At 41.9% G+C, this 14,512-nt stretch overlaps 1 protein-coding gene across 1 annotated transcript in view; it reads left to right on the top strand.

Annotated features, from left to right (window-relative positions):
- Positions 1-14,512, top strand: part of LOC310658939 (sodium- and chloride-dependent GABA transporter 1-like) — a 50,921-nt gene that overhangs the window by 29,049 nt on the left and 7,360 nt on the right. The window contains exons 9-14 of the mRNA XM_083401501.1: positions 1,579-1,703; positions 2,986-3,098; positions 7,475-7,606; positions 9,170-9,272; positions 9,475-9,575; positions 10,124-10,291. Coding sequence (XP_083257627.1) covers positions 1,579-1,703; positions 2,986-3,098; positions 7,475-7,606; positions 9,170-9,272; positions 9,475-9,575; positions 10,124-10,291 — 742 coding nt within the window. The remainder of the gene's footprint in view (positions 1-1,578; positions 1,704-2,985; positions 3,099-7,474; positions 7,607-9,169; positions 9,273-9,474; positions 9,576-10,123; positions 10,292-14,512) is intronic.

Here is a 14,512-nt window from a genome sequence, read left to right as displayed (position 1 = left end):
CTGCTTATTCATAGGTAATATGTTTCCCAGGAGAGGCTGAAGAGGCCTCAAACATTCACACGGAAAACCTCTTCAACCCAGTTTTCTCTTCTTAACCCATTAACGAGAAACCCAGGCCTTGCTTAGAAACCTCAAGCTGAATTTCAGGCGGTCCATCCATGAAGAAACAATTTGTGGTGGCAATCAAGCTGCTGCATGAACACCAAACTGGGCCTTCCTCTTTGCTCTCATTTGTTCTGCCATCTCACTCTGTCTTCTTTGTGTAATGCTCTTTTGTTATAATTTCTGCTTTTGAACTCATTTATTCATTCATCCCTTTGTTCTATATTTCATCATGTTCCAAAGTACTGGGGCAGATAACTTTCAGGGTATTCAAATGGTGAGTCTCATGACAGGGTCTTTGCAGTAGTGGCTGCTATTATTATTACTATTATTATTATTATTAGTTGCTGTTGTTGGTATTCCAGCAAGTTTTAAAATATATGAGAGTATTGCTGTAATAATTGTTCAGTTTATGACTTTATTGATTCATGATAGTTTTAGATTTTTATATCTGAGAGTCACTTGGCTTGTAAACTCAGAAAAGTGGGATAAAAATTACTGGAACTAAAATAGATAGATAGATAGATAGATAGATAGATAGATAGATAGACAGACAGATAGATAGATAGATGATAGATAGATAGATAGATAGATAGATAGATAGATAGATAGATATAGATAGATAGATAGACAGACAAACAGTTAGATAGATAGATAGCATTTCTGGAATCAGAATGCCCTAGAACAATGAAAACCATTCTCTCTGTCCCAGACCAGTAAAAGGCACATATTTTTTTCATTGGAAAAAATGCCTTGATGTATTGAAGGACACTCCAAAGTTGATGTTCAGTGGCTGAGATCACCTCTCTGCCTGCACCTTTGCTGCCTTATTGTGCTACATAGGCAGGAAACGTAATACTTCTAGCTCCTCGTCTACTTCAGAGGTTGTGATGGAACAGAGCAGTTTGAGCTGGGCTCTCTGATTGGTTGGCCTCAGACTGTTTATTGGGCTTTGTAGGTCCTTCTTCACCAGTCCTCTCTCAACCTGCACTGCATTCTGATATGCTGCTGGGCCAAATTCAAGTTTCTGCTTTTGACCTACATAGTTTGGGATCTAACAGACCACCACCTCCTGTGCATGGCTGCCTGCATGCTAACATTATCTACAGTTCCACCATTTGGTGAAGACATGAGAGTGGATATTCCTACTAGAGGTACCTAGATTGTAGAACCTCCTCCTGAAAGTGGTTGGCTCCCTCTCTTTTATGTTTTAGGAGCACCTCAGATTTTTCTATTCCATCATGCCTTTAATATATTTTAACCAGCTGAAGTGGCAGTGTATACTGGCCCATTTCCCTCACGCCCTCATGCCCTCAGGCTGCTGTTTTAACGATTTGACTTATATTGTGCTTGGTTTCATCTCATTATTTTTATTGCATTTTTGTGTTTTAATCTGGAAGCCACCCTAAGGCTGAAAAGCAATGCAGAAAATACATACATATATTTTTTCTCTCTCTCTCTTTTCTCCCCCTCCAGAGACTCCATAATTGTTTGTGGCATAAATTCTTCAACAAGCATATTTGCAGGATTTGTTATTTTCTCCATCGTCGGCTTCATGGCCCACATCACCAAGAAGTCAATAGCTGAATTGGCATCCTCAGGTACAATCTCTTCAGTAGGGAATGTGAGCCGGTACAGTCAAGGAGAATAAGTTTGGCGGCACTGTGGAAACAAACTAAACTTCAGGCATTTCTATAAAAAATGGACTATTTTGTGGGGTAATGGCTGCAGTTGTTCTTTGCTGAAGGAAAGGCACATGAGGCATCAGTGGTGGTTGTTGGTTCCTATTGGGACTGATGGGATGGAAGGCACTGAGATGGAGCCAGCTAGTCCTTTGAGGGCAGACTGAGGTTGGTGAAGCAGTGCTCCATTTGCCATCACGGACCATCTTGCACCATAATACGCATGTTCAGAGGTACTTCGTTGTATAATATTTATATCTGTTAATCAGGCACAATCTTGTTGGAGCTACAAGATTCACATCCCTGCAAGAGTTTTTTTTATGATCATTTGCTTGCAAAAACGAACTTCTTCAATGAAACGCAGCTGCATTTGTATTTATTTATTATCTGTACTTACAGTTTGCCCTTCACCAGATGATCCCATAGCAAATTGCAGGGATGTTATTACAAAAAGGGCTCCTCCATTTGGCTGGCACTGAGACGGATGCAATAAAGGCCATCTTTTCTTCATATATTGTCAGACAGCATATCTACTTTGACAAGAACCCTACTTAGCCATTGAATCACAATTGGTATTGTCAGCTTTCTTGACACCTGGTTGGCTAATATTGGCAGCGATCAAAGAGTTTACAACAAGGGTAGGCAACCTAAGGCCCATGGGCCGGATGCGGCCCAATCACCATCTCAATCCAGCCTGTGGACGTTCTGGGAATCAGCGTGGTTTTTACATGAGTAGATTATGTCCTTTTGTTTAAAATGCATCTCTGGGTTATTTGTGGGGCATAGGAATTCGTTCATTTCCCCCCTCAAAATATAGTCCGGCCCACCACAAGGTCTGAGAGATGTTGGACCGGCCCCATGCTGAAAAAGGTTGCTGACCCCTGGTTTACAACATGAAATGTTTATCGAAGATTGAATCCCATCAGTCCAAATCTTAAAGAGAGCCCAAATTAAGATTAAACCCAAGTATCTGATCTATTACTTCCAGATGTTGTTGCCAGTATCCCTGCTCCGAGCGACAATTCCATCTCACACCACTGAACATTTTGACAGAAGGGAAAATGCTTGTGGAAAGTACAACTGACCATAACTCAGTAAACACTTAAGAGATGCATTAATGTGCTCACCCTGCTGTGACTTGTGTCTGACTCATATCACAAAATAAAACCATAACCATTCATTGTGTCCTTGGTGCCTACAGGTCCAGGATTGGCTTTCCTTGCCTACCCGCAGGTCGTCACGCAGCTGCCCATGTCTCCACTCTGGTCGATCCTCTTCTTTTCAATGCTAATGATGCTTGGCCTTGACAGCCAGGTAAGGATAACCCATTAAAAATAACATCATGTTTGGCTGTGCAGTAAGAAGAGCCCAGATTAAAGCCCACAAGCAGGTAATAAGTGCAATAGCACCCTCCTGCAACTATATGAACAGAGGCATGGTGCCTCTGATCCTGGAGGTAGGATAGCTTTATATTCCATGGACTTCTCTTATGCCATCTAGGTTGGTGGCCATCACCACTGTTTTTACAGGTGGAAGTTCTGTAGCAACAGGCTGTACTAAGTCCCTTCCCTTCTCTATAATCACCCCCTTCTTAGCAGGGTCGACATAAACTGGTGTAGCAAGAGATAATTAAAAGAAAATACAATGGGCAGTTAATAATTAGTTATAAACGGGATATGCAATAGTAAAAAAGATATAAAATAAGTAATCACAGAAACGAAGGGAAGGAAGTTGAAGAAAACACAGTGTCTGGAGTGGCAGACAAAAATGGTTGAATATGTAGAATTAGCAAAACTAACACATAGGATTCGGAACCAAGAGGAAACAAAGTTCAAAAAGGAGTGGAGTAAATTTGTTGAATATATAAGTAATAACTGTAGAAGTTTAAAGACTGTAGTAGGATTAAAATAAATTTTGTGATGTGTATAGAATGTAATTAAGAATCTTCGGGAAAAGAGAAAAATACAAAAACCTGTTGAAGGGAGGGAAGGAAGTCCGCACGCGAAAGAGCGTTTAGAAAATAAGTAGACATATGATTGTGGAATATTGGAGTCTTTATTTTGTTTGTTTGCGCTTATGAAAACTCAATAAAAAGCATTTAAAAAGAAGAAGAAAAGACAATGTAAAAATTGTTTTTCTGTTTAAATTTATGTAAAATGAGAAAATGGAAGAATAAAATATGGGGGGGGGGATCATCCCCTTTGCATGGGTCAAGCTCCTTTGGCCCACAGGGGCTTTCTGTCAGAATCCACAAGCTTCTGATCCCAAGGACCTGCCTCCCTTATCATGAATCTTTGATTGGCAACAGCCCACCTCTGTAATTCTGCTGCTAATTCCCATGCCATCTCATCCCGTTGCTGAACCCTTATATTTAGGATCTTTCCCCTAAATTTGCTTGCCTGAAATTCGAGCTCCAGTGCTTTGATGACATTAAAATAAATAAGCAATGCAAAATCAGTGAGGCCTTCATAGTTGCTTATGTACCTGAAATGTAAGTGCATGATAACTCTCCATTCTTGCTCTGGACAGGAACTCATTTTTTCTTCAATGACAGGCTAAGATTGAGTTTTCTAGGGATGAGGGCTGGAGGCATGAAATTGGTGCTTCCTTTGGAATCTACCACCTCAAGCTACTGCTTCACATAGCTTTGTGGTGAGATTATTCGCCCTGTATAAACGGTGAATCAATCAGCCCTAGACGCCAACTAGAAATATAAAATATAATAATGTAGCTGCATCTCAGAACCTATCTACACATGCGGCAGAACCATGTGATGCAACTTCTCCTGGGCTGTACAATTCACACTGCAGATGAGGCAGGGGGATAAACTCCTTTTGTCAAATGTTCTGCTGTGGGGAGTGGGGGAGTCTTGTACATAGAAAATTACCTGTTTTAGCTAACTTGCAGCTCTTCTCCTCCACATTCTAATTTTATAGGCACAGTTTGAATGATTAAATGGGGTAGGCTTTTGCGGTGTGTATAGTAGCAGCTATTATGGAATCCATGACAAATTGATTGGCTTTCAAATTTAGATTGTATCCCAGCCTTTAAGAGGAGTGTGTGTGTGTGTGTCCTTGCTTTCCCGCAAACTCCATTTATTTTCCATATATTGTGTTGGCTATTTATAATTTAATACTCCTAGGAACTGCAGTTGTAGCTGAATTTGACCCAGTTCATAATTTAGAGACCTTTTAAAAATGACGCAAATGCTAACTGAACAGCTACTTTAATTCATTATATATATTTTTTATTCCACTAAATACCATTTTTCTTAAAGCATTTAATTTTACATGATTTCATCGAGTGCTGCTTGTTTCCCCAAGGTGCCTCTTGGATTCTTTTAAAGTGACAGCTCTCGCTAAGCTCTCAAACACTTCTAAAATTAATGACTTTTCGTGTTGCTTCTTAATCAGTTTGCACACAGAAGTGGCCCACAGGGTTGCGGCGTTCAAGAGTCCTTTTGAAGAGTGACATCTGAGAGCTGTCTGGAGTTGCCCCCTCTCAACCAGGCCCATTAGTATTACATATGTCATGACAAAGGCTTACCCCTGAAGCCTTTCGGGTTAAGAATTTAGAGGGGGGGTGTTCCTCCGACAAACAGCTTGCCAATCAAACAACCGGGGGGGGGGGCAAATGAAGCATTGTTGCAAAAATTATTTGTTCATATAACAAGCATGGAAGCAAAATGAAATTAAGGCCATCTTCTCTGTGGATTGCACATCTGTTGTTGGTAAAACACAGACACACCATATGGGCAAATCCTCAGTTTAAATGGAGAGGCCCTTGTCTGCATCCCATGGAAGTTGAAGGCACAGTTGGTGGCAACAACCAACAGGGCCTTCTCAGTGTCTGCCCCAATACAGTGCCCTGTGAAGTATGGTCGGTCTCTTCTCTGGCTGTCTTTTACCAGTTGGGAAATACATTTTTATTCTGTCATATTTTACCTGTGTTCTTTGCTTTTATTGGTTGATATTCAACTAAGGGCTCATTCAGACTTCTGTTTGTTCCATGACTGAAAATTCGAGAGATTTTAGTTTTGTTCCATTGCATTACCTGGGAAATTCTCCTATGTACTGCTGAATCAGAAGGAATGTTTTCTGCAGATTGATGTTGGTTTGTTTGATAAAAAGGAAAATATAGGTAAAATAAAAAGAGACTTTCCTAGATGTCTAGGTTCAGTTTTGGGACAAGTACTCTTTGGTGATAGAGCCCCAGCAGAGATTTAAAATTACAAAACATGCAACAAAGTAAGCATGAAAATATAGGTGGTTAGACCTTTAAAATATCCTAGTCTAAGTTGCTTCTTTTGATACAGAACCTCCCCCCACACACACATTTTGTAGGTTAAAAATGGTTTACTTACAAACTGTTCAAATGTCAGATTCTTGTGCTTTTCCATACAGCAGCAAGAAAAGACAGGCAGTATAACTTAGGTTCCAAAATGGTAAAAATTTCTAAATTATTTGTATAGAAACACAAAAACGACTTTCTTTAAGCCATACAATCTAAGCTTGGAGCATCCATCTTAGATTTCCTTACTGGTAATGGTGGAACCTGAGAGAACAAAGTATTTGGTAACCCTTCCTCCCATGGTGAGGGGAAGTAACCTAGCTAAGCATGGCAGGACAGTTTACTCTGTGGTCTTAACCCCTCCATGCTTCAATTAGACTTAAGCATGTTGGCTATACGAGGCTAATTTATCTCACAGACATTTTGTTCCAATTCGGAAGTAAAAGTAGATTTTCCCAGAGAAAGTGGTGGGACAAAACTAAAACTTCTTGGGCCTGTGACTAGAAATCATGTGACAGTGTGGATGAACCCCAAGTTAGAGCAGACCCGCTGAAATCAATGAAGTTACTTAAGCCCATTGAGTTCAATGGGTCTGCTCTATGCACGACTAACATTGGATATCACCACTGTATTTTTTTAGTGTTGTGTATTTAAAAATTGAGAGACGCGGGTGGCGCTGTGGGTTAAACATGACCCGGAAGCTGTACGCCAGCTCCCTCGGCCAATAAAGAAAGATGAGCGCCGCAATCCCACAGTCGGTCACAACTGGACCTAATGGTCAGGGGTCCCTTTACCTTTACCTATTTAAAAATTATTGTATTTATAATATATTTTTTATATATTTTAAGACAATGTGATTTTAAAAATCTTATAGGCTTGCCCTGAGTGGTGCAAAGATGCTAGAAGTGTAGGGTAGAAATCTCCATATAACTAAATAAAAATAAAATGCAGGTTTCCTAAATTCTCCTCATTCAAATTATAGTTTACTATTTTTTAAATTAAATTTGTATACCACCCTTCATTTGTAGATCTCACAGTGGTACACAACATAAAAATCCAAGATATAAACACAAAATAGGCAATAAAAACAAGAATAAAAACACCCCCACCAAACAATAACCCCCTCCCTCTCTGCCCTGGGTGTGTAACAATGGTTTGCCTTAAACCAGGAGGCAAGGAAGGGAATTGCCATGAACATGTAATGGAAGGAGAAAGGAAGGGGAGCATACAAATTTGTGGCCCTTTGAACGCTCTTTCTAATAGCATCAAACCATGGTTTGATGTTACATCTGAACTGTGGATTCTACTGTGTGGAACTTCAAAGGCCGATGTGAAAAGCTAAGGAGATACAGATTCAACAAGGAGGTTGCTGATGTATTCCTATTCATTTCTTCCTGCAGTTTTGCACGGTGGAAGGCTTCATCACAGCCCTGATGGATGAGTTTCCACATGTGCTGAGAGCAAGGAAGAAAATCTTTATTGCAGTGGTGTGTTTCATCTCTTACCTCATTGGATTCTCCAACATCACCCAGGTATTAAAAACGGTGCATACCCTTTTACTATTAGATGCTGATGATCTCTTAGTTTCAGTGCTTATTCAGGTGTGGAGCCAGTATTTTAAGTCTCTTTTTGATGACAGATCTGTTATTCGAGGCCCAAACAAAATAGGGAGCTCTAAGTAAGCAACTGTTATCCATTTCAAGTCAGGGTGATCCTTCTGTTCTGGAGCTCTTGCTTGAATAGCATCTGGTGGCTCCTGTTCTTTGACTCTTGGATGGGGACAGAGTGTGCTTTCATCATTGCTTCTACATAGGGTCCCACAGCACCAGGCAGACAGAGCCCAGGGCTCTTTCTGGCAGGGAGAAGGGGATGAAGCTCCCTGCTGGTATTCTTTCTTTGGTAAATGGTAGGGTCAGGTTGGTCTCCCGCTTGCTTCAAAGTTACTCCTGGGAGGCCTCCCAGTGCAGTGCAATGGAGAAAACAGAGATAGGAAGAGAAAGTCAAAGGTCAGAAGAAGAAGAGGAAGAAGAAGAAGAAGAAGAAGAAGAAGAAGAAGAAGAAGAAGAGTTTGGATTTGATATCCCGCTTTATCACTATCCGAAGGAGTCTCAAAGCGGCTAACATTCTCCTTTCCCTTCCTCCTCCACAACAAACACTCTGTGAGGTGAGTGGGGCTGAGAGACTTCAGAGAAGTGTGACTGGCCCAAGGTCACCCAGCAGCTGCATGTGGAGGAGCGGAGACGCGAACCCGGTTCACCAGATTACGAGTCTACCACTCTTAACCACACTGACTCTTGATTGGGACAACTGCAGTTACAGCAACATATAAAGCTACAATTGGAAAGGAGGGTTGAGGAGTTGAGCCAAAGACCCTGCAAAAAGAGTGGGTATTTAGCTCTCCATCCCAGTAAATACCGTAATCATGTAGAAAATGCTGGAAAAGACCAGTACATAGCTGATGTCTGTAAAAGAGTAGACATGGGCCTTTTCTTTGGGCTAGTGGGCAGCCCTATAATCTCACTACCCTGGTCAAACTACCATCCCAGAGGTCTTTGTGGAAATCCATGATGATTGGAGTAAAACTGGAAGATACCAGAAATGTGTGGTTGCATTTCATGGGTTTCATTTTTTCAGACAAAATGGCATGTCTAGACAGAGCCCAGATCAAGGATCAAGATCATGCCATAGAAGGAGTGAGGGATTCCACCCTTTCTTCCCCATAGCATGCTTCTCTGGGTATAGGGCAGTATGCAAATTTTAATAATAGTAGTAAAAAATTAGAAGCTTGGGGATGGGTTTTCATCAAGATCATGGCAAGGGAGTCAATGTTGGGGGCATCCTTCTCACATGGTGAGGTTCCAGCTCTGATAGCTCTCCTATTTTGCAATACAAGCCTAGTATTTCCATTTTTAAAGAAATGGAAGAAAAACATGCACAACTTCTGTCCTGCAATGTTGTTCTTAACCATCAAACCTGCACATGAGACAGTATTGCGAAGCTCCAGGCAAAAACCTCCCTTCAAATGAAATTCTTATAATTTCATTTGCTTTGCTTGCTCTCTAAGTGCATTAAGGGCTCGTATTGTGTCCCCACAGGGTGGCATCTATGTTTTCAAGCTGTTTGATTATTACTCAGCCAGTGGCATGTGCCTGCTCTTCCTTGTCTTCTTCGAGACCATCTCCATCTCTTGGTGTTATGGTAAGTAAGTGAAAGCTGGCCCCTCTTTGCCATCGGGGTCAGAATTGGGTTTCCATGGCACTTTGACAGCTTGTTCGGCTGACTGCCTGTCTGCTCACACAATTTCTGTACCACCAAAAGTGGCAACAATCACCTTAGGGATTCATCTGAATCCAAAGCACATCTCTCCTTCCATCTGCTTAACAGATATTTCTGATTTCAGGTGTGAATAGATTTTACGGTAACATTGAAGAGATGATTGGTTATAAGCCCTGTGGATGGTGGAAGCTCTGCTGGGCCTTCTTCACTCCACTTGTCTGCTTGGTAAGATGGTCAAACCTAAGAATCTCATTTGCAGGTCAGTGGTCTCTTTTTAAAGGGCCAAACCAGACAAGATAGTAAGTGCTGGTGTCATTAGTCCTTCATTTCCTTTTAAAACAACAACAGCTGTAGCAGTGATTAAACTGGCTAGGAACTATGGGGAGTAGGAATGGGGGCCTTAGCTAGTTGGTCCTTTGTCTACATCTGAAATGTGACTACTAATATTCCTATCCTCTGTGAACTTGTTTAATGAACTGTACAAGTTACACTGAAAGGAGATTGGATTGGTGCTATTACACAACCACCCCTGGGGCGCGTTAAGAGTAGCTCCCTGGGCTGAGGGCAGTGGAGAAGTCATCTATGGAGAGTCTAGACCAGTTTTTGCTACGTTGGTGCCCTTCAGACATTTTGGACTACCTCTGATGACAGTTGTAGTTCAAAACATCAGGTTGGCATAGTCTGGTCTAGAAGAAAGGTCAGCATCCTCAAACAAATCTGTTGCTTTCTGTGCTGTTGCTGAGCTGCAACATTTTCTTCTTCTCTTTGTTCAGGGCGTTTTCTTCTTCAGTGTGTTTGAAATGACTCCCCTGAGTCTAGGGAAATACGTTTATCCTGCTTGGGGCCAAGGGATTGGCTGGACCATGGCTTTGTCATCTATGGTCTTGATCCCAGGATATATGCTGTACTTCTTCTTCACTGCAAAGGGAACGATCCAACAGGTAAGGGCAAATTGTATCGCCACTTTCCTTGATGTTGAGTGGGGACCTCACTGGAGCAAAACAAACAAACAAACAAATAACCAGCCATTTCACCACAGCAGTGACTCAGGTGCAGAGACACGCCACCAGAAAACTCAGCACGATGTATTTGTTGTTGGACAGTATGGAAATGCTATCTGTCTATTTATGGGCTTTATGTGCTCCCTTTCTGTCAAACACACGCCTTTCAAGGAGGTTGAGCAAAACACATTTTCATAAAAACAAAACAACCATTGCAAAAGAAAAGCAAAAAGCAGGATAAAAGCATTTATTTATTCTTAAAAGCAGCAATTAAGAAATCCAGCAGAAACACTGAGCCCAAACCACAGAGCAAACCAGGGGAAAAAAGACATCAAATCTGGAAGCGTAGTGTAATAAATAACAATGAAAGCAGCAGCCTTGAACTTCCAGAAGCTCTGCTGGACAGGACAGACTTTGCCTGGCATCTAGAGCAAGAATGGGGGACCTGTGGCCATCAAGATGTTTTTGGAATCTGACTCCCATCTTCCCTGACTTCTGCCCATGCTACCTGGGGCTCATGAAAGTCCAATGTCATCTGGAGGGCCTTAGGTCCTCATTCCCAGCCTAAAGGATAATAATGAAAGTGCCAGGCAGATCTCTCTGGGGAGGGAGTTCCATAGTTGGAATACAACCCCAGAAAAGGCCCTCTCACTGGTAGCTAGACACCTGACCTTTGCAGACAACAGCAACTGAACTCAACTTCAACGAGTTCAGTTGTGCAGCAGATTCATATTGGAACAAATTGACTTTAGGTTTCTAGGGTTCTTTCTCAGCTTTCAAAGAGCTTCCCATTGATTGTGATATTACAGTGATAATAATGTCTCTGAAATATTTACAGCCCTTTAAGGCAGATCAATATTATTGTATACTTATTGCAGATACAGTGGTTGGTATGAAATAATAAGGTTATTGTGTGAGTTCGCAGTGAGAGTGAGAATTGATGTTAAGATTTGTTGTTAGAACAACAACTTTCAGCCATTACCTTACACTAGCTTTTGCAGCCTAGAAAGTTCAGATAAACATGTGCTGATAATGCAGCATGGCTCTTTAGACCTTCTCAGACCTTCTCAGACACATTTTATCCTCATCATCTATCATCCCTCTTCATATCCTCAAAGCTATTCTTTAAGCTTCTTTCTGATTTTGGCAAAGACCTTCCGTTATCCAATAGAAAGCCCTTCCTTCTTGGAGGATTAAGTGGCTCAGGGGATTGTATGTGTTATGAATGTCTGACCTTTAGGCTACTGATTGCACTCTGTTGCAGGCTGATAGACATCATTTCTTAACCTTCATCAGGCTTGGCTCATATACTCTGAATGGCCCAGAACTCAATGAAAATTCATTTGTTGTTGGAGGAAATGATGCTCAGGCTATATATTTTGTATTTCCATGTTTGTACTGTGCACACGTCGAATTTACTAAATCAAAGACAGAATTCCTTGTCCAGAGGATCTCAGATTTTGGAACCTTTTTTCCTTTTCCTTTAAAAATCCTTGCCTCTGTGTTTAAAAGTGGCAGGACCAGGAAAGATGTCTGTTTGAGACCTTGGAAAACCACAACCAGCTAGCTACAGGAATGGAGGCAGATGGGCCAATAAATTATCTCAGTATGGCCAGGTATACACACATTTGGTTAAAGCATCCGCATGAAACTGCTGAGCAGAGTCATCTGGAGTTTTGGAGTTTGCTGTCAGCAATATGCTGATGACACACAGCTCTATATCTTCTTCACATTTGCAGGTGAGGCAGTGGATGTGCTAGATCAATGTCTTCTCTCAGCAATGGACTAGAGGAGAGCCAGTAAGCTGAAGCTCGACCCAGATAAGAATGAGGCACTGTTAGTGAGTGGTTTCTTTGATTGCATAGGTGGGGGGTCAACCTCTTCTAGATAGGGTTGACCTCCCCCTGAGGCCCAAGTGGCCTCTGCAACACAGAGTGCAATCCATCAGCTTCAGTACCCCTAACTGGATAGGACAGCTTCTGTTGCCTACACTCAGATAACTTTTATGTTGGGCTGTATCTGAAGACAGTTCAGATACTGCAACTGGACAAATTGTTGACCAAGCAAGGTAGTCTGAACATAGAACACCAATTCTGGCATGACTGCTCTGGCTTCTCAATAGTTTCTGTTCGACAGTAGGTAGTTTGCCTGCTTGTGGGGCTTTTGGTACTCCTTTCTCCCAGAGAATGATGAAATGGTATTCTTGCCTCTCATATCAAACTCTCCAGTAATTATTATATATATAAAAAAACCAAAAACCAAACTAATTTTCAGGATTCAAAGACACTGTCCTGAAATTTAGACACCTTCATCTTGACTCCATCATCTACACCCTGCTTAGAGAATAATTTAATACAATTCTGCTTAACTTTGATTTACCTTTCACCAGCCGAGGGGAGAGACGAATTCCAAACTCAATAGTGTCAAGATCCATATATTTCCTCAAATGCTGCATCTTGCATTCACATGTGAGGTGGTGGTTGTAGAGAGAAAGAGACTGTTGATACAAAACCAGATTCCAATCAGTGCTTTGTTTATGCCAAATTTAGCCAGGGGGTTATGTTACTTCTGGTTAATTTGGCTTAACTTGACGAACTGAATCATATTTCTCCTTCATCCCTGCAGCAGGGCTATTTTGATCAGGGTGCCGGAAAATGAACTAGGGACATTCAGCAGGCTAACTAGATATTCAGCTCCTGAGTTTTGCCCCCCACCCAACACCTCCAAAACTCATAAAGAGATTAGTGATAGTAAAGCAGATGCAAGGTGGCCATCCAAACTGAAACCAAAATGTTCCACAAGTACATCTTGGTTAGGAAAGCAGTCAGGGTGTCATGAGCGAGCCAGCAGTGAATCACACAAAGTAGATGAAGTTAACTCTTTGCTAGAAAAACATGGTCTGCGCAGGAGGCCTGATGAGGGCAGCAACTCTTTTTCGGTTGGTCTTGCCCCTATGAGGCCATTTGTGAAGACTGAAGGTCTTCCCACAGCTGTCTACGTCCTCTCCTCTCCTGCGTCCTTCCCAAGCAATCTGAGATTGCGCCTGCATGTAGATTGTGTTGATTGGGCACATAGGGCAAGGGCAAGCAAGTGGACAGTGGTTTCCAAGACAGGAGGAGGGGGTTGGCTGAGAGCATATTGTTTTCCCTCACAAAATCTCCCTAAAATCAGCCCTGGAAGTAGCTCTGGGGAATCCCAACTAGGGAACAGAAACGAGGTATGAGCCAAGCTGAAGAATACAGGGGAAAGTGGAGGAAAGCAGTCAACTGTGAGAAAAATCCTTCCTAGCTGTAAATCTAATCGGAGACCCATTCAACCGAAAGGCAGCTGCTGCCCTCCAAAGAAAAAGCTTCCTTGGACTCTTTGCACCTGTCCTGTGGAGCTGAGTAGTTACAGCAATGCAATACCTCCATTTATTATGCCCAGACGTTAGAAGAAATAGGGAAAAGATCTCTCTGTGCAGTTGAAAGAGGCTTTGATAGGAATTGCTCTTCTCTCTTTGTACAGTTCTCCCTATTCATTTTGCATAATTTGGTCCACATCAGAGCAAAAACACTATTACTGCAGGGCTGAGGCTAGTTGGTGAGGTCAGGCTGATCTTATGTGAGGACAATAAATAAGTGTGTCTAGAAGAAAGATAGGCAAAGGGTTGGGGTTAATCAGGCTTGTGGCCTTTCCAGCAGACTGCCTGGATAATGAAATAAATCTGCTTGATCCTAACAAAGATAGGCTTGAATACAAATCCCCCGGAGAACAGATAGAGCATTATTTTTCAAACTAGCACCTCAAGTCAGAATTTCATGCTTTCACAAAGAGGGAAACTAGTTGGCTTCAAGGTTATTGGTACTTTAAAAATAGCTTTTTTAGGCTCGGGAGAAACAAAGCAAAAAAAAAAAAAAAAAAGGCAGTTCCTTGCTCTTACAGATTTCAGACAAGCAACTGCTTCTGGAGCCATGTTCACATAGTCTCCAACTGCCCTGAAAATGCTGGGACCATCATGAAAACCCTTAAGCCTTCACAGCTTCTCCTTATGTCACGCAGAATCCTGAATTCTGCAAGCGGGGAAAGGGAGAGAGGAAGGGGGGGCGGGACGAGGAGGAGGAGGCAGTCTGGCCCTTCATGGTAGCACAGTGGGACTTGCATTGAGGGGAGGAAGAGGAG

This window comes from Podarcis tiliguerta, assembly GCF_965153285.1.
Source record: "Podarcis tiliguerta genome assembly, chromosome: 10".
NCBI lineage: Eukaryota > Metazoa > Chordata > Lepidosauria > Squamata > Lacertidae > Podarcis > Podarcis tiliguerta.
The sequence above is the reverse complement of the archived record's forward strand: the minus strand, read 5'-3'. Positions and strand labels throughout refer to the sequence as shown.